Source organism: Hyalella azteca, unplaced genomic scaffold (assembly GCF_000764305.2).
Source record: "Hyalella azteca isolate HAZT.00-mixed unplaced genomic scaffold, Hazt_2.0.2 contig10335, whole genome shotgun sequence".
Classification (NCBI taxonomy): domain Eukaryota; kingdom Metazoa; phylum Arthropoda; class Malacostraca; order Amphipoda; family Hyalellidae; genus Hyalella; species Hyalella azteca.
Genome location: NW_025940379.1, coordinates 267630 through 285634, shown reverse-complemented (window position 1 = coordinate 285634; position 18005 = coordinate 267630). Strand labels below are relative to the sequence as shown.

At 37.1% G+C, this 18005-nt stretch overlaps 3 protein-coding genes across 4 annotated transcripts in view; all 3 read right to left on the bottom strand.

Moving 5' to 3' along the window:
• Positions 1 to 2875: 2875 nt before the first annotated feature.
• On the bottom strand, positions 2876 to 5357 carry LOC108682354 (lipid droplet-associated hydrolase). Of its 2 annotated transcripts, none has more exons than XM_018171498.2 (3): positions 5184 to 5357; positions 4675 to 4800; positions 2876 to 4321 (listed from the first exon to the last, which is right to left on the bottom strand). In XM_018171498.2, exons 1-3 carry the CDS (start codon positions 5284 to 5286, stop codon positions 3597 to 3599), a joined length of 954 nt encoding a protein of 317 aa, XP_018026987.1. In that variant the 5' UTR covers positions 5287 to 5357; the 3' UTR covers positions 2876 to 3596. The 2 variants fall into 2 exon arrangements, with proteins under 2 accessions (XP_018026987.1, XP_018026988.1); XM_018171499.2 differs by having other exon boundaries at positions 4675 to 4768; positions 5184 to 5288.
• A 6101-nt stretch (positions 5358 to 11458) lies between these two features.
• On the bottom strand, positions 11459 to 13235 carry LOC108682356. The gene is made up of 3 exons (XM_018171501.2): positions 13036 to 13235; positions 12658 to 12798; positions 11459 to 12282 (listed from the first exon to the last, which is right to left on the bottom strand). Exons 1-3 carry the CDS (start codon positions 13212 to 13214, stop codon positions 11874 to 11876), a joined length of 729 nt encoding a protein of 242 aa, XP_018026990.1. The 5' UTR covers positions 13215 to 13235; the 3' UTR covers positions 11459 to 11873.
• A 334-nt stretch (positions 13236 to 13569) lies between these two features.
• The window catches only part of LOC108682349 (MAM and LDL-receptor class A domain-containing protein 2), a 33892-nt gene continuing 29456 nt past the window's right edge, over positions 13570 to 18005 (bottom strand). The window contains exons 44-51 of the mRNA XM_047882401.1: positions 17853 to 17938; positions 17095 to 17232; positions 16536 to 16647; positions 16010 to 16187; positions 15564 to 15700; positions 15051 to 15200; positions 14550 to 14699; positions 13570 to 14318 (exon numbers count right to left, since the gene is read on the bottom strand). Coding sequence (XP_047738357.1) covers positions 13570 to 14318; positions 14550 to 14699; positions 15051 to 15200; positions 15564 to 15700; positions 16010 to 16187; positions 16536 to 16647; positions 17095 to 17232; positions 17853 to 17938 — 1700 coding nt within the window. The remainder of the gene's footprint in view (positions 14319 to 14549; positions 14700 to 15050; positions 15201 to 15563; positions 15701 to 16009; positions 16188 to 16535; positions 16648 to 17094; positions 17233 to 17852; positions 17939 to 18005) is intronic.

The following is an 18005-nucleotide window of genomic DNA, read 5'->3' as shown; positions in this document are numbered from 1 at the left end:
CGCAACTGAAAATTGAAAATCCTTTCAAATTTTATTGACATCTGAATCATAAGGAAACTCGCATACTACTCCAATCAATAACGTGTATAATTTTTAGGAGCAGAAGCAATATTAATAAATCCACATTCATACTCCAGGGCCTATACATCCAAAAAAAGTTAAGAGATCGTAAGTTCATCAGCAATCATTGACAGCCTTTCAAGCAAAATCAACCAATTACAGACAAGAAAATAGAGCGTGAGTACTAACGTTCACTTAGCGAGTTTTGAAAGTATAGGTCCAGATTACGTGATAATTTCTTACTTTAAGAAACAGAAGAGCGACTCCAGCCAATCTCAGGCAGCGTCCCAAGAATGCAATTTACTCCTGCATGTGCCTGCGTGCATGCATACGCCAGGTCGCGAGCCATCTGCTTATAAAACAAAAATTCAAGGATCCATGCAACTTTTTAAATGAAAACAGCGGAAACGTGACAGAAATTTTTCACAACAATCTATTATTATTTTCTATTTTCGTTATTTTCAGGAACGAAGGCTGACGAGGACGCAACGATAAATTTCCCCTAACGTTCGTTTTCCATACATCGGACGGGAGATAAAAATCAATCGGATATTCGAAGTCACCCAAAATTGCCTGCTCAAAATTTATTGAACCGAATTTCCATCAGGCTGTCGCCTGCGGACCAAGAATGAAATTAAATTATTAAAGGGTAGGTTGATACATATTCCGTCCCCACACGTAATGGTATTTAATAACGATGGAAATTCTCAGACATATGATTTTTTGAACAGAAATCAATGAATTTTTTGGCATGGAACTTCTTAAAGTGTTGTTTTCGGACATTGAGATGACGATAAAGTATGCATAGATTTCATTTCATTTTTTATTTTTTATCATATTTTCAAATGCTTTTTACTCTTTCTTTTTCTTCCCTGATGAAGTTCAGCCTGATTTACTGCACAATTATTATAAATGAAAACCAGCTACTCCGCGCCGTAGTTCGATTTTTTCCATTCGAATGGAAAAAAAAATACGCCATTAAAATAAGTCTTTTTAAAATCCTGATATTGACTTTTACCATTAGTTAACGAAGTCAAGCTAATTGAGTAACGCTTGGTAGAACTAATAATACTACTCGAGTCATGATGGATTATAGAGCCACATGAGCAATATTTAAATAAGTTAGTGCAAGCTCGTTCTAGTTTTCTACGATGTATGATCGAAAAAAAAATTGCATACATAAACTGCAGCAGCATTTGAAGTAAGTAGGGAAAATTTATCTGATATCTTGTTCACAACGCTATAAAATTTTTCAAAAGTATTCTCAAAGATGATTTTATTATCGATCTTGAGCATTGAATCGGAGTGCAGAGCTCTCATTAATCCAATTTATGGAGAATATATTGGTTGCAGTGACTTGAGCGCATTATCCACTACAAGGTCAACCATATTTATGAGAACGGATGTTTGCTACATATAAATAAATTGATTTCTGGGAGACTTTTCTTTTATAATAAAGCCTAGTATCATCTATTAACTCATCTATTTTATATTACAGAAGTCTGAGGTGTCTAAAATCACAATTACTTATGGCAGTAGATAGAAATGCAATTGTAACCCTTCATGAGAGGGGCGAGAGTAATTATTCAGTCATTGCAAATAAGTTCCAAATCCGTCATGAAACTGTGTGAAAGGTGGTAAAAATGTTCAAAGGAAACTGGTGAAACATGCGATCGACCTGGGCAAGGAAGGAAACGAAGTGTCCGAACAAAACAATTGGTCAAAAACACACACGAGTTAGAAGTTGAGGAGAAACACTCGTCGCTCAGCTGCAAAATTAGCTGCAATCAGACAGTCATGCGTCAGTCAGACATCAATGCGTAAAGTCCTCAAAGAAGAATGTAAAGTCCTCAATGCGTAAAGTCCTCAATGTGAATGAGGCTCGAAATATGCCAGCGCATTCTGGATCTCATTGAGGATGGCACGCTGCCCAACTTGGTGTTCAGTGACGAGAAAAATTTTGACATTGAACATAGCGTTAACCATAAAAATGACAGAGTTTGGAGTCGGGATGGATCTGTAGCAACCAGAACAGCAACACGACGTCAAAATCCCATGTCCGTGATGGTATGGGCCGCGATAACCGCCACTGGGAGGTCCCCACTCGTTTTTGTCCCCTCGGGAGTGAAATTGAACAGTCAGCGATACATTTCGGACATTTTGGGAGCTGTGTTGTTACCTTATAGGCCCGTAAACACGTCAATGGCTTACCATGGAGTATTCAACAAGACTCTGCCCCATCGTACATGGCGCAAACATGACCCAAAACTGGATTCAGGGTCGCATTCCAGCTTTCATTGGCAAAAATGAATGGCCTTCGAGAAGCCCTGATTTGAATCCTCTCGACTTTTCTGTGTGGTAGGGGTCCGCAGAACAACTCATGATTCTTTGGATAGTTTGAAGTCATAATTGACGGGAGAATGGGACTTGATCCCTCAAGAAATGCTGCGTGTCTCCTGTGAAGCTTTCCCGCGTAGATTGGAGGCCGTCATTAAAAATAAGGGGGGTTATATTGAATAAATATGTCTGATAATTGTTTAGGTAATTCTTGGCTACTAGCTCATCCAATATAAAAACAGCGAACCTGTTTGTTTTACTGAGAAATAACAAAAAGCATGCGTTGCCATAAATATGGAGGACCCTGTAGTTGGTCCAGCAAATGACATATGACTTATGAGGAAGCTTGTATTGGATGAAATATCAGAATTAAATTCAATAGGCATCAGCAATTGGCATTAAAATCTGTGCAACCCATCGCTTAAGGTCGATGTAAACATATTATATATTATAAAATTATATATAAGATTTACTGATTTATTATTATTAATATTCATAACAACTGATATAAAACCGCTTCTTGATTATTAATTGCAATCGCACTAATATACATACTTGAAATAAATTAAATATATCGTCATTAAAGCTTAGCAAATTCAGATTATTTACTTGTTTCAACTCTAAACTAAAAGACAAACCTACAGATAACCACGTTCTGAGGTCCACGTTGCTCACCTTAACAACAAAGAAAATTATACAGTAACTTTTACAAATATGGATAAAGCGTATCTTCAATGAACAATACTTCAATACAAAAAAATTAAAATCATTAACAGTCTATAGCAGGTATGACTTTTCTTCTAAATTAATAGTTATCCACTGCTAGATTCATTGATAAAAATTTCCACCTTGAGCTACGAATACAACAACTAAACGAATAGACACGATTGCTTAGAAAAGATATCAGTCATAATTTCAGCTTCACTGTTCGATTCCAAAACTTTGGAGAGTTTTGGAATGAAACCTATTAATATTTCTAGTGAGCTTCCTATGCACAATTCTGATGACTCCTCATGATTTCTTAATAGATAATTATTTAAAAAAATTACAGTGATATTACAAACACTACAGCAAGCAACACAAAATAAATATGTTGAGAATGATGAACAAGCTATAACATAAATTTTGTTCTATACAATTTAAATTATTTTGGTGACATGGCGAGTAGTAAATAATGCACTAATGTTTTTGTGCTGATATCACCGCATTCGTTCGTCGCTCTTGTTTCCCATGATGCCCCCCATGATATGCGCCATCTGCTCGGAGGAGTGGGCCACATAGACATGGTGGAGGCTGTCCCGACACAAGTAGGCGTTCACATCAGGGACTCTCTCGCGAAGTTCGTACAAGTATTTCCTAGGACAAAAGCCATCGTAGGAGCCATAATAGAATACCATTTTATGTCGGTTGTCCTCAATGGTTGAGATGTCTAGTTCTTTAACTTGTTCAATTTCTTCTTTCAAGGTGTTAAGGACTCTTTTCAGCATCACTGGATGAATCAATTCGATGGCTCCCGTCACAAACTGGTCCTGAGGCGGAGAACCCGTATTCGAAGTAAGGATTTTTTTAATTATGGGGAATTTTATTTTGTTAGGAAACATCAAAATAATGAATGCGATGGCTAGGATCAGCCACGTGAAATAACAAAGAGCCGGGAGGAAAATTTTCCCCAGAGGAGAGTCTCTCATTCGCTCGATTACCGGGAAAATAAAGTACAATGAATCAACTAATTTGGCTCCGGCATCATCACCCAAAGTTCCAATGGCGACACCTTTTTTCTTGATCAGAGCGAGGAGGAGGTAGCAGCTGATGGAATATGCAATTATTGAGACTTTTACTCCCTTTGGAATATACTCGTCGATGAACTTAGCTTTGTGCCTCAGTTGTTTGTCCAACGATGGAGTGGGTGGAGGTGCGACGGTTTCTGTGAAGAATGAGCGGAAATTGGTATAATCGTTTGACATTTTTTTGTCATTAGAAGAACAACGTTGAAATCAACCAATATATTAAATAAGTTTCTGAATCCAATTCATGTGATCGATATGTGTATATATATATATATCGGTAATTTACATGAAATTTAAAATGCCAGTAAAATCAAATGACGTAAATTAAAGTAAAAGCGCAAAGTCTATTAATCATTAAAGTTAATTACTAACTTATTAATTATTAAAATTATAAATTTATTAATTATTAAATTTTATTAATTATTATTAAAGTCATTAAAGTTAAAGCGCAAATTCTATTAATATTGGTAGCCCTAAAAACTAGACAGACCTCTGAATGAGTGCCCCGTAGCGGCCTGGTCGCCCATGGTGATGCTCCACACCGCCTTACTACCGCCGAGCTCCTTGAAAAGTTCGCGGCAAAACTGTTTATAGAAGTTCATCAGCGACGGGTTTCCTGAGAGAAAAATATCGATGCACAGCAGTAAAAGTACTGAATATTTCTTATGAATATTAATGAAATATATCTACATATTAAATGGTAACAAGAATGAAATAATATAATAAATAATATTTCTGATCATGAGCCAAATTTGGTGTAAATATGGTGGAAGCAATTGAATACAGTTATATAATGGTATGGGAAGTGCTCTGAATCCGAACATCTGTCGTAACTTGCGTAATATTGGGGAAAAATATGTTGCTCTATTTTTGCACCCAATCACATCATATGTTTCCTTGGATATTGAATTATCATGATATAACTACTTAAACTTCCTTATATTCAGTCTTAATTTATAGTTATCAATATTAATTGATTTATTTGGTTGCAACACTTGCCTGGTAAGAAAAGAACGATTTCACTTGGATTTCCATCAATTGGATCAATCGTAAGCCAATCAGTGATCATTCCATCTATGGAAATTTGTCGAAATTTCTCCATTGTTTTCTTCTGTGCCTAGCAGCGTCTGCTCTAGACTAAGACTGACAGATCAATATGATATAGCTAGTTCCTTTTATACGTCTCGGACAAATTTACGGCCGGAACGTTTTATACGTCTCGGACAAATTTACGGCCGGAACGTTTTATACGTCTCGGACAAATTTACGGCCGGAACGTTTTATACGTCTCGGACAAATTTACGACCGGAAAGTTTTATACGTCTCGGACAAATTTACGACCGGAACGTTTTATACGTCTCGGACAAATTTACGGCCGGACTTGCGGCCGGTCGCGCGGCCGGACTCGTGTCCGGCCGCAAATTAGTGTACATCGAATATCTCCCAAAGTACTGAACGTAGCTCAATGAAACTTGGTACACGTATTTATTATCGCCTGATGGTGATGTCAAGCTCGGGAAAATTTTCTTAATTTCGTCTTCATTCGCGAGTTACATGACGAAACGTGCCGAAATTTGCAGTGTACAGAAAATTTCTCCCAAAGTACTGAACAGATTTGAATGAAATTTCGAATATGAATTTCTGAATACTCAACGGTGATGTTTAGCTCGTGGGAATTTGTTACAATTTGCCTTCGTTCGCGAGTATTTTTCTCTTTTCCCTCATTTTAGATTTAAACAACAAAACGTGCCTAAATTCGCAGGGTACACGAGATATCTTCTAAAATACTGAACAGATTTGAAGTAAACTTTGCTTATAGAAACCTAACCTCCCAATGGTGATCTTTAGCTCGTGACAATTTCTTTGATTTGCCTTCGTTTGCGAGTTATACGGCTTTACGTATACTCTTGGTCAATGCGAGTTTGAAAATCGGCCTTAGAATTGCCGGTCGTTTCTCCGTATATCCGTAAAACTCACAAACTAAGGCAAAATCGAAAAAATTGTTCCGAGCTAAACATCACCTTGAGGAGGTTAGGTTTCTATATGCAAAGTTTCGTTCAAATCTGTGCAGTATTATGGAAGAAATCTCGTGTAAACTGCGAACTTAAGCACGTTTTGCTGTTTAAATCACGAATGAGGGAAAAGAGAAAAATACTCGCGAACGAAGGCAAATTGTAAAAAATTATCACGAGCTAAACATCACCATTGAGTATCCAGCAATTCATATTCAAAATTTCATTCAAATATGTTCAGTGCTTTGGAAGAAATTTTCTGTACACTGCAAATTTCGGAACATTTCGTCTCACAACTCACGAATGAAGGCGAAATTTAAAAAGTTGTCACGAGCTTGACATTACCGTCAGGTCATAGTAAATACGTGTACCAAGTTTCATCGAGCTACGTTCAGTACTTTGGGAGATATTCGATGTACACTGAATCTGGAGTCCGGCCGCGAGACCGGCCGCGGGTCCGGCCGTAAATTTATCCGAGACATTACTTTTATGGGAAACGGATGCAAGGAACATATAATTTTGAAGATTCTAGAGGGAAAATAGTTATTCCGAGAGAATATACATGTGCTAGAAATATGAGGGAAGAAAACGTGTTCCATAGCGGAGAGGTTGGTTGATTGAATTTACACCCTAATATTTTGCGGAATGAAACTGAACATTATTTATCGATTCTCCAATGCTGATGAGATTTGCGTTTAAATCCAACGTTTTGCTCCGTTTACTCGTTGAAATGAATAATTCAAAGAAAATTATCGGCTGTACTATCTAACGTTACGAGTATGATACATTTTAATGTAGTACATGGTTCCATATAGTTAATATGCGACTTCAAGTTGTAGTTGCGACAATGTTAATTCTTTAGCATAAATTATAAGTTTTAGATTGCTCTTAAAGATGATAGATATCTACGTTTGCTGCTCAGAAAAGCAAATAATAATATTGCTTCATGTAAATATGCTGTTCAGTGAAATTTAATTATAAAATAATTTAGCATCTGAAATACCTGTGAAATTTATTTGTCATCCTCTATATGTCATATATCACAAGATCTAAGAAATGGTTGACATCGACAAAGTACATCACTGATCTTATTTTTCTGGAAATAATATTATAAATTGTTAAGTTCTTCTTTTCTTCACAGACGTGAAATTCATGAGCATTGTCCACTTAAGGAAAGGAATGGCTGTAATATGGAGCAATGTCCCTTTCGTGAAAAAAGCGCCTGTCTTGTTTGTGCGAGTGGCCGAGAAACCAGTTCTTATGTCGATTGTATCATCTACTCTATTAATACGTGGATGAGAGAGACGTCCGACTATTTTAACGTATGCAATTTTCGCGGCAGAAAGTATGTTATACAAGTATAAGTAAATCAGCTGGATGAATTACGATGCTGCGTCAATTGAGTGGTTAATTTTGAGCTTCGAATGATGTTGGTCTATAGAAACTATTTTGACTATTTTACAGTTATTTACTGTCACCTACTTGGTTGGCTAAAAAGTACAGGATACATAGATTGCTCCGTTTTAAGAATGTATTCTATGTGAAGTCATTGAAAATGTGGAAACATGTTGATCTTTACGTAAATAATAAATGTTTCTTCTAAAATTCATGACGAAATAGCCATGAATTATTTTTTCAATAGAGAAAATGTCAGGAAATTCTAGGGATATGACGCGCATGCATATAATTTCACAGAAAACTTGAAGAGAAATCCAATGCGATTGATTTTTTAGGAGCCTAACGAGACCAGGCGAGGCAGTTGCGACTGCGCGCTGTGCATATGTCGTACAAACACCGAGCGCTTTGTCGTGCATGTCTTACATCGACTCACCAGACATGTTTTTTACACCGTAACTTCGGTCTCTTGTAGCCATCTAAATGGAATGCAAAAAGCTTTGTAACTTATTTCAATGCGTTTCATAATATTACCGGCTAATTGCTCGTGAGTTAGTTTTTCTGTACAATCGAGAAAAATATTGCAAACGATAAAAATTGCTCTTTAATGTTGTAATATATATCAAAATTAACAGTCTTAAAAAAGTGCGCTGATGTTCCAGTGTTTGAAGCGATATTAGTGCATTACTATATAATTATCTCCTTCCAGGTTTTCATTTCCTAAAATTTTCAACTTGTCAGTGTTATAATTAACATGCCTATTTTTACTTTCTAGCTAATTTTCTGTAAAATTATTAACTGAGTCAATCAATTTCCATGCAAGTTCATTCGAATGCCTATAAAAAATATAACCAATATTTTAAAATCCTTTACTAAGTTGAACACACTGTGAATAATTCTTATTAGAGTCTTAATGTCACAAATTTTTTTCATATTAGAAGCCATTTTATTCGATAAAATGTTGACCGAAACTTGAATTTATTATTGATTAAAACAATCTAGGTAAATATTAGTATTTCATGTCAAGGTGCGCCACAAAATACCGGTTGAACTTGAAAGCTTGACCCAGACCAAGGATTTCTACTGGTCTCATTCAAGGAGAAAATTCGCCCATTATTGTGTTAAAGTTCATCGTGAAGTAAATCCATTTACTGTTCTCGGGAAGGTCAAGTTCGTTGTAGAATTTGGAGATAGTAATGCTATAAATAGAAATGTTTTAAATTTTTAACGGGGGTATTCATTTTGATGGCCCATAATTGATTGTATCATTCTAATGATCTCAGTGAATTAAAAATAATTGAATTATATTCATCTCTTACTTCTCTGAAACTTCTCTGAAAACTTCTCTGAAACTTCTTCTCTGAATTACGTCGATGCAAACAGGATTTATGCCCATGGTGCATGTGAAATAAAGATCAATTTAAATGAGTTAGTTGCAATCACTAGTGTCAAATGGGATTGTAAAGCGTTGAATGTCATTGCAGGAAGCGGCCAGTAGTCGCTAGGTTTTATTGGTGATTGCAACATGCTACAAGTAAGCTAGTGCACGCTTCACAACACGTCGCTACAAGTTGCTGCAGGTGATTGTAAAGTAATGTAGGTGATAGTTAGGTGCTAAAAGTGAATATACAGTATTGCAGAAGATTGTTTGGTGCTCCAAGGGATTGTAAAGCATTACAGGTGATTTTACAGGTGACAGGTGACTACACCTGCAAATACTGGTGACTCTTGTCAAGACTCCTGTGTTGACTTCCACTACAAAGTATCCCTCTTAATTGAGTATATAGCTGATGTTAAACGTGCCATGTCTTTCTAAATAAAACCTTAGAATTAATCGTTGTATTGAAATAAAAAAATTTATTTCGGCTGTGAATGATGTCACAATAAATGATTCTAATTTTAAGATATTCCTCCGGTACACTGATCTCACTAGACATGTTAAATAGTGAAGCGCCACCAGCACCATCTGTGCCTCAAAATAATTCTGTTATTTTTTCAATTATTTGTGCAAAATGAATTTTTAATTATATATATACATGAACTCGGGGATGAAATCTGCCCCAAACAAATAACTGTATTGAAATTTTGTTGACAACATGGAGTCATTAAGATGCAGAGCGCTGGCGAGGGAGAGAGTTGGTTGACGTTGCTCGTTTTTACGTCGCTGGACCAGTTCTTGTCGCAAGTATCTCTTACTTTAATTATTGTTCTTATGTCATCAATCAAGCTTGCATTAAGTAAGAACGTCTGCCTAACTGTACCAATAACATTGCAAGTGTGTACGTCTTGCTTAAAAAAACTAGGGTGAGGGATTGGTTCTTATGTCATCAATCAAGCTCGCATTAAGTAAGAACGTCTGCCTAACTGTACCAATAACGTTGCAATTGTGTACGTCTCGCATAAAAAAAACTAGGGCGAGAGATGGAAGAGTTTTTACCGTAACGGGTACACTCCCGCCACAGTGACCTCCTGCCACAATGACCAGTCAAGGTTATTGCAATGGAAAGTTTCAACAGGGCATGATTTTGAGGTCAACTCTTTTTCACTCATGTTTTTTTCGTAAACAGTGGCCGGTTTAAGCTGGAATCAGTAGTGTATATTCATTTTGTTTAAAAGCAATTTCGCACTCATGAGTCAGTTGAGTGGAGATAAGATTTCTATCTCTTTGATATCTCTAACCTTCAAGATTGTCTCATTTGATGTGGTTTTCCAAAATCGTATTATGCTCTAACTGCGTTTGAATGCCCGTATGACCCGAGTTTATAGTACTAAATAAGTAAATAAGTAATATATGAAAACTGTTTTAGCTGGAGCTTTTTTTTCGGAGGACGTTGATTATCAACGTAAGGCATAATTAATCCATACATATTTTCCAAATATAATGCCTGAATTTTCCGAATAGTTACGCTTTCCTCTAATAAAATTTCCGTTGCAAATAAATTCTCTCAAAGTCAAACTCTACCTGCTCCGAAAAAAATGGAAGAATATAAATCCTTTGCACGGAAAAATAGATCAAGTTTATATTATTACATTGAATAATCTATTCTAATATAACAATTATATCTAACACCTTAACATATTTCGGTATTATGAATCTCAATAAACTTTTCTAAAAAAAACAAATGATTTTAGGGAGACTTTTTAACAGTTCCTGATGGCAAATAAAGTCGTAATTAATTTTCATATCGCCTATCACTGTGAAAAGTTTCAATTTTCACATAGTAAGATTTTGTTTGAAAATGGTAAAGTATTTTTTACTTTAAATGTTTTCTTGCCTATCAACTACACGTTATAGTAACCGTTCTGTCACCTATACCTGTTAAAGTTCAAATTGCAAGTTGATATATTAACCTACAACCATGAACCGATCTAATAATCTACAACAACCGCACAACCTTCCATCCTCACTCCTTGTTAAAATAACTGTGAGCCTGCCTGATTGGAATCTCTATACATTAATCTAATGCCACTTGGATTGCCCCTAATGGTCAAGTCCTCATCCAACGACGGTCAATACGCAACTGCGCTGTTGGGAGCTTGCACACATCGCAAATCCCGTCCGATTTTTTCCAAGTTTATTGACCCGCATTAGAGAACGGAAATAAATCGATTTGTACACTGTTAGTGCTTTACATTCTATATCACAATTCACAAAATAACTTAATACATATGAAAATAAAATAATATTTATTAAATTAGACATGCCGCTTACTGTTATGTCTAGATAATAATGGTTATAAATTATGCTTCATATATGGTCAGTGGCATTCAATGTGAATTGGTTTACAGTGAAGATAATGATAAGATAAACAAGCATACAATATTTCTTCATTATTTAATAGATCAAGAGCTTTTATTTTATTATCATCTTTGCAAAATCATCTTTGACTGAGCATCTGCATTATCGTTCGCTAAACATTTATGAAAAGTCGATATCGAAAATAACTAAGTTTTCGATAAATGCTAATTCGCAATCGCCAAAAAGTATCAGGCCAAAATAAGTGTCCGATCAAAAACTTGAAGTTCTTATTCAGGCTGTCTCTTCAAAAAAATAGGGTGTGCAGAAAACTTAGTTCAACGCTAAAATATTCCTTGGTATCGACAGAAAATTTTTGTTCGGTATCCGACTTAATGAAAATTTGTCGTAATACTATTGGCATAGTACATTTACGGATAATCGTCTAGCATTTACAATTGGCACTACTTATTTCAATGTTGTATTTACAACTAGACATATCAAAATGTAAGTAATAGGAATATTTTACATCGAGCGAACATTCGTTCAGGAATTCGTTTTCAGTTTACTAATGTCTACTGCTGAATTTGCAGCAACAGCTTCTTCATCATTGATAACAGCTCCAACATCCCCGGTAACCGTATCATCAGCAATATTCGTTTGAAGTTCTTCACCGAAGACAAAATTTTCATTCTCATAGAATTTGGCAGGTGGGTGTGTCTTCTTGAATAGTTTATTTGCTGCAGAGCTACCGATCACGAAATTGATCGGGCTTTGAGAGTGATGACTTCTACTACCTTCAGAAGGAGTCTTGTTCTTAAGATTGGCAGAGTTGGTGTCTGCGAGGTCGCTCAGGTGGTGTAGCGGTAAGTCAGGTCCCATGTAGGCGGTGTCGTCTGTCGCATCCAGGTCCGCGGCTGACAGCAAGTTACTGCTGTTGTTCGGCCGAGCAAATCTTTGTAATGACGGGAAATTAATTATTTTCATATCATTAAATAAGAATTCCTAATGAAGTAATAATACCATTGTTACCGCTCGTACTAGTGACCTAATGGAGTTAGAAAATTGTTATGGTATTTTAATGTCTTATTGTTGATGTGAACATGAAATTAACATATCTATTATGTAACAACATGAATTTATTATTATTATGATGTAACAAGCAGTGCCGATTTTTTCAGGCAACTTTAAAATATTTATTTCATGGCCAGCAATGAAATCAGTACCGATGCTTTTGAGAAGGAGAGACCGTGGTAAGGATATCAATGAACCGGAGCACTCAGTTCACGCTAATAATTATTTATTTTATTGCTCGCAATAAAACCCTTACCGATGCCTTTGCGAAATAGCGACAGCGATCAGGAGGGCAATAAAGAGAAGCACGCCGATAACGATGCCAGCTATCGCACCGCCGCTCAGTCCGCCCTCGGCGTGCAGCTCGCAGCGGTTGCCATAGTACGGGGGTGAACATCTTGAACACAAATTTTGAACGTAACGTGAATTTTGTTTGAAATTTTTTGAAACGAAACAGGGAATGGTTGTTGCTTGCTCGCTTTTATACATGCATAGATAGCCTGTCATATATTAAAAAATGCCAGGTGCGCAAAAATCCTCTTAAAATATTGTTCAGAAGTAACTCAATCTTATTTTTGGTATCAACATATAATTTCTATGTATACATTTTTAGAGGAGAAAAGTGAATTCTAACCTGCACTCTGGAGCGGACGTGACTTCATCGACATAGCAGACACCTCCGTTGATACAATAAGTAGGAGGACATTCCCCACAGATGCTCTCATCTGCATCATAAAGCGGGCATTGAACGACGCCGTTACACAGAGTTTGCAATCGGTCCACGCACTGGTTGCCTGATCCTCCGCAGTACATTTGTCCAGCGCCACAAGGAGTTCCGTCTGAAAGTTTTAAATCAAACTTGCATGACATGCATGCACAGAAAAGAGCCACGTACACAACCGGAGCACGAATTCTAACTAGCTGAGTTAATTGAATTTGGGATGAAGCAAGCAGCTTCACGTATATCAACTGAGGAAGATAAGAATATTATATTATGTCGGGTGAACCTTCTGTGTTATATTTTATGCACTTAATAAACTTTATAAAGCAATTATTATCTCAATGCCCCTTGTTCTACTTTATTTTCATGAGCATATTAGAAGGGAAAATTGTGTGTGATATAATTAAAGTTTATTTCAAGAAACAGATCCAAAAAATTAAATCAATGTTATTTGTTATTTTGCTGCACAGTTAAAATGGTCAGAAGCAATCCAAGAATTTTACCGGCACATCCTTCTTCATCGGCACCGTTGAGACAATCTTGGACCGAATCGCAGACCAGCATCCCTGGCACGCAGGTAAGGTTGGAGGCCCCACAGTCGAGCGTTGTAGCAGGACAATGTTTGGCCGTCGTGGTGGGAGGGAGACGCGTCGTAGAGGTAGGGAACGTGTAGGGAGTGGTAATCTTCGTGGTGGGAGACGGAGTTACTCTAGTGGTTGTAGATGTACTAGTGGTGGTAGTCACGTCGGCTGCAGCAACGCATCCTTGAGACAAAGAGATGTCGTCTATTGCAATGTCCACGAAATCCAGTGACTTGACAGTCCCTTCTATGGCGAATCGGAAAGGTCCCGATGTTGTTACCTCTGAGGTTCCGCGTAACCACTTTTGTCCTTGGTCGCCCGTGACTGAGAAAAGTTCATCAGTTTGCTCGTTTCCTCCAGAAATTTTGTATACAATGACACTCTGAACGTTAGGTCCAAACATGTAATAATGGAAACGCAGAATACACGACTTGTCTTCCGTTCTTTGGATCGTTGGACTGAGTAACCAAGCCTTCTTGCTTTCCTCATTGCTAGACTCAAATTTCGTAATGTATAAATACTTTCCTTCAGGCAGTCGGGTGGTATGGTCAGTTGATGGGCCAGTTTTGAACGATTCTAGCCCGGCAGGTGTTTGGCCGTTCGTGACAATCCAGTCTGCATCAGTCGTTAAATAGTTACAGGAATAGTTGAATTATGAATAATATAGTTTATTATTTTAATCCATTAAAAGATTTGGTATTTCGTCACCAAAGGAATCATACTTCCTTACATTGATTCAAAAAGGACATAAAATACAGACAAGAGCAAGCAGGGCATACGAATAATAAACCTAAATAAATATATTTTTGATTTAAGATAAACATCAAGAAATCTATGTTAACATACCAATATCGTCTTTGTTAGCTTCTTGGTTCCAGGAACAAGCATCGTCCTCAAAATCGCACAATGGAAAATTGGCGTTACAATTAGTTTCGTCGGTCCTGTCACCGCAGTCGTTGGTGCCATCGCAAATATACGCTTCATCAATACACAGGCCTGACGAATGGGAAAACTTCAATATCCGAGGATGTTAATCCAATTCATTCAAGCATGATATGCTTAAATACAGAAAACTTGCCCACATTTCCGATTTACAGTTATTCACATAATATGTGCGACACAGCTGTCGATGAAATAAAATTACATTAGGTCGAATTAATATAGGACCAAACTTCACCAGCAGTTGAAAGAGTTATGTTGAGGCTACGAGTGGTTCGACACAAATGTTTGCGCACTAAGCGGGGTAATGTAACAGGAGACAATTGGCACCATTTTTGCCCCGGGAAGAAAGTCAAGGTTAGCTGTAGATTTCCACCAATAAACTCCCGCAGGATAAATTTTTGCTACCTGATGTTTGGCAAGAGAGTTGCCCTGCTGAACAGGATTGGTTGAGGCGCGGTTGGGTGCACCCAGCCATGGATGTGTCGTCCACCGTGAGGGCGAAAGGCGAGGCGTTGGTTTCACCCTCTAGCGTTACTTGGAACGCTTCATAGTGATCTGCAAGTATATTACAATACAGGTTTTTAGAATGTTAAAAATAAGTTAGCGCAAAGTCTAAAAAATATACACGTATTAATCATACAACTTTCAATTTTGTCTTAAGTTGGTAATTTGTGACCCACAAAAAATTTGAGTAATTTTTTTCATTCCAGGATATCGGTCTATCAGCTTTAAGAAGGTGGGCTAGCAAAACTTCATTGAAAAAATTTTTACTAGTCTAAGTCAGGTATTTTGGGAGGAGAAAGATCAAATATGTCATGATGTACCAAAACAATTACCTGTGGAAAGTCATCCTATTACATGACGCAGAATATCTAGAGCAGCTGCATAACTAGCTAAATATTTACAAATAATTCTCACCGAATATCTGCACGCTTGCCTCCTTCCAGTCGTCATTGCCTTCGTTTATGACGTGGTAGACGTAAGCGGTGCCTCCTGACGATTCCACCGCGACGCTTAGTCGAGCCGACGTGCCGTTTTCAGGGTTACTGCGATACCTGTTTCATTTAGGGACATTTTTAAACGAAATAATTCAAGTATTGTGGCAGTGGATGAGCCTGGTAAAAATTTGGCTTTAAGTAAAAGTATAGATATTTGTAAATAGTTGGTAAAGGTCAGCAGATGCCCTGTTTTCCGAAGCACTGCCGGGTTGTTCAGCCCTTGCTTCTCGCAAAAAACAATGCTTTCATTATATGAACCTTTACACTCATTATCCATCTTCAATTTCCGTAAGTGGTTTTTTATATTTTCGTTTGATTTCCGAATCCAGCAAAGAACTCGATTAAATTAACAAGTGGACAACGAACCAGAACTTGAAAGTGCAGTTGGTGAATGCGTCGTGGAGATCGCGGGAGCTGATGAGCGCAGGCCCAGGCTCCCCTGCCACCTGCTGGGCCACGTACAGCGACTTGCCGTAGGACGGCGACACTTGGGCCAGGTCCCAGATGTGGTCCGTTGTGGAATCGCGCGTCCAACCACAGAAAGCTGTAAGTTTTTTTTATTGTTGCAGAATTTTTGTCAAAAACGAGTTGGAAATCTACTCCTCCTTATCTCCTTATCTACTTACTTTATCATTTCCTTGGGTTTTCATTGTTATATACGTGAAGGAAGGGCTGCGTTCATTTGAAGAAACCATGAACAATATGTTCGAATGGTGAATTTTTTGTATTTTTCAATTCATAAGTCGTTATTAAACGACCATAGAACTGCGGATCGACGATATGTAACGTAACGCGCCCAAAAGTTTGTTCGTAGGGAGAATTAAATTTGAAAAAAAATAATTCACAAGAAAATCAGAATAATCCTACAGGAATAACCGATGAAAATACTTACTATTTTCGAAACGGCAGTCAGCGCACAAACTTTCGTCTTCACCGAGCCGGCAATCCTCGACGAAGTTACACACGAGATCGAACTCAATGGAAGTGCCGTCGTGGCAGTGGTACTGCGAACCCATAATGTTTGTGTTAGATATTTATACGTACAATTTCCTTGCGATGAGGGAAATTGTTACGCTGATTTAAAATTAGGGCGTAATTATTCATATTCAAGATATTAATAGTTAATGTCTTTGAATATATATTACTTATATTAATTGAGTTATAGTTATGAGGAAGAGTCGAAAAGTTTTCTCTTTCTACAAGGCACTGCGGAGATAAATTTCAAAACCGGAAGCAATTATTTATGTATTTATTGAACCGTTGATCAACTAAACATGTTCGAAAACACGCAACTTCTTGAGCATGGATAGAGCGCGAAGTTCTGAAAATGTCCATCATCCGTGTATTATTGGGTCTAAATGGCAGCGAACACAAGTATTTCCTTGTTCTCTTTATCAAAATGATTAGGATTGCTTTCGAAACCAAGGTTTTTACTGCTATGGATAACTTGCCATTTCAGGGTTTTCATGGCAGGCACCGACTTCTAACGAAGTGTCGTCGATGGCGATGTCTCCCAGAGGTCCTTTGCCTACCGTGGCGATCAGCAACAAGCTGAAGGACAAATCCTGGGAAAACGGATCCACGGCCGCCTAAGGAAAACCATACATAATTTGTAACGTTATAATAAAAAAGTATATATATATATATTATATATATATAAATGTAGTTACGTATATATCTATATATGAACATAATTTGGTAATACCGCGACTATAATTAGTTGACATAAACCCTATTTAAAATAAAAAAAATTAAACTTGACCTGACTAACCCTAACCCTAAACCTAACTCTAACCTAACGTGGTTAGCGTTAAAAAGCATTACGCACAAAGCATTCAACTCTTCGGTGTCGCAATATTGATATAAATTTACAACAGAAGTCATATAGCGAGACGCGGTTTTCGTCGCAGAATAATAAAAAAAATGTCGCGCTCTTGACTGAATAATAAACATCAGAAAAAATATAAGAAACTTGGACTTGCATTGAAAGCCATCAAGCTAACATGAATGTCTAAGTTTATTCGTTCTTATGAACAATAATTTGACACAGCACGTCTCTAATTTGGGGAAATATTCTGTGGAAATCAATAGATCTAAAAATGAAAATATAAATTACAATTTTATAGAAACATTCAGTTCATAATTGAATATCATAAACTGTTGAAGTTTTCAAAATAATATTCGCATAGTTTACTTCAAGAAAACTTACTTCAAACCATTGATTTCCTGTTGAGCGTATTATCTTTAGGAGGGCGTGCTCCGTCTGGTCCTCTCTTACGACAGTTATTATCAAACCTGGAGAAGGCGAGATAAGATTAAATCCATGCTAGGTATAAGGAATAAGTCGCATTTAATCCCTGCT

What these genes read in the sequence shown, in the direction of transcription:
- LOC108682354 (XM_018171498.2), bottom strand. Translation starts at nt 5,286, where the DNA reads ATGGAGAAATTTCGACAAATTTCCATAGATGGAATGATCACTGATTGG. An exon ending in AATCGTTCTTTTCTTACCAG is followed by an intron (nt 4,801 to 5,183) that starts GCAAGTGTTGCA and finishes TTTTTCTCTCAG; the next exon opens with GAAACCCGTCGCTGATGAAC. An exon ending in TACGGGGCACTCATTCAGAG is followed by an intron (nt 4,322 to 4,674) that starts GTCTGTCTAGTT and finishes CATTCTTCACAG; the next exon opens with AAACCGTCGCACCTCCACCC.
- LOC108682356 (XM_018171501.2), bottom strand. Translation starts at nt 13,214, where the DNA reads ATGTACTGCGGAGGATCAGGCAACCAGTGCGTGGACCGATTGCAAACT. An exon ending in ACGTCCGCTCCAGAGTGCAG is followed by an intron (nt 12,799 to 13,035) that starts GTTAGAATTCAC and finishes TTTGTGTTCAAG; the next exon opens with ATGTTCACCCCCGTACTATG. An exon ending in GCTATTTCGCAAAGGCATCG is followed by an intron (nt 12,283 to 12,657) that starts GTAAGGGTTTTA and finishes GTCATTACAAAG; the next exon opens with ATTTGCTCGGCCGAACAACA.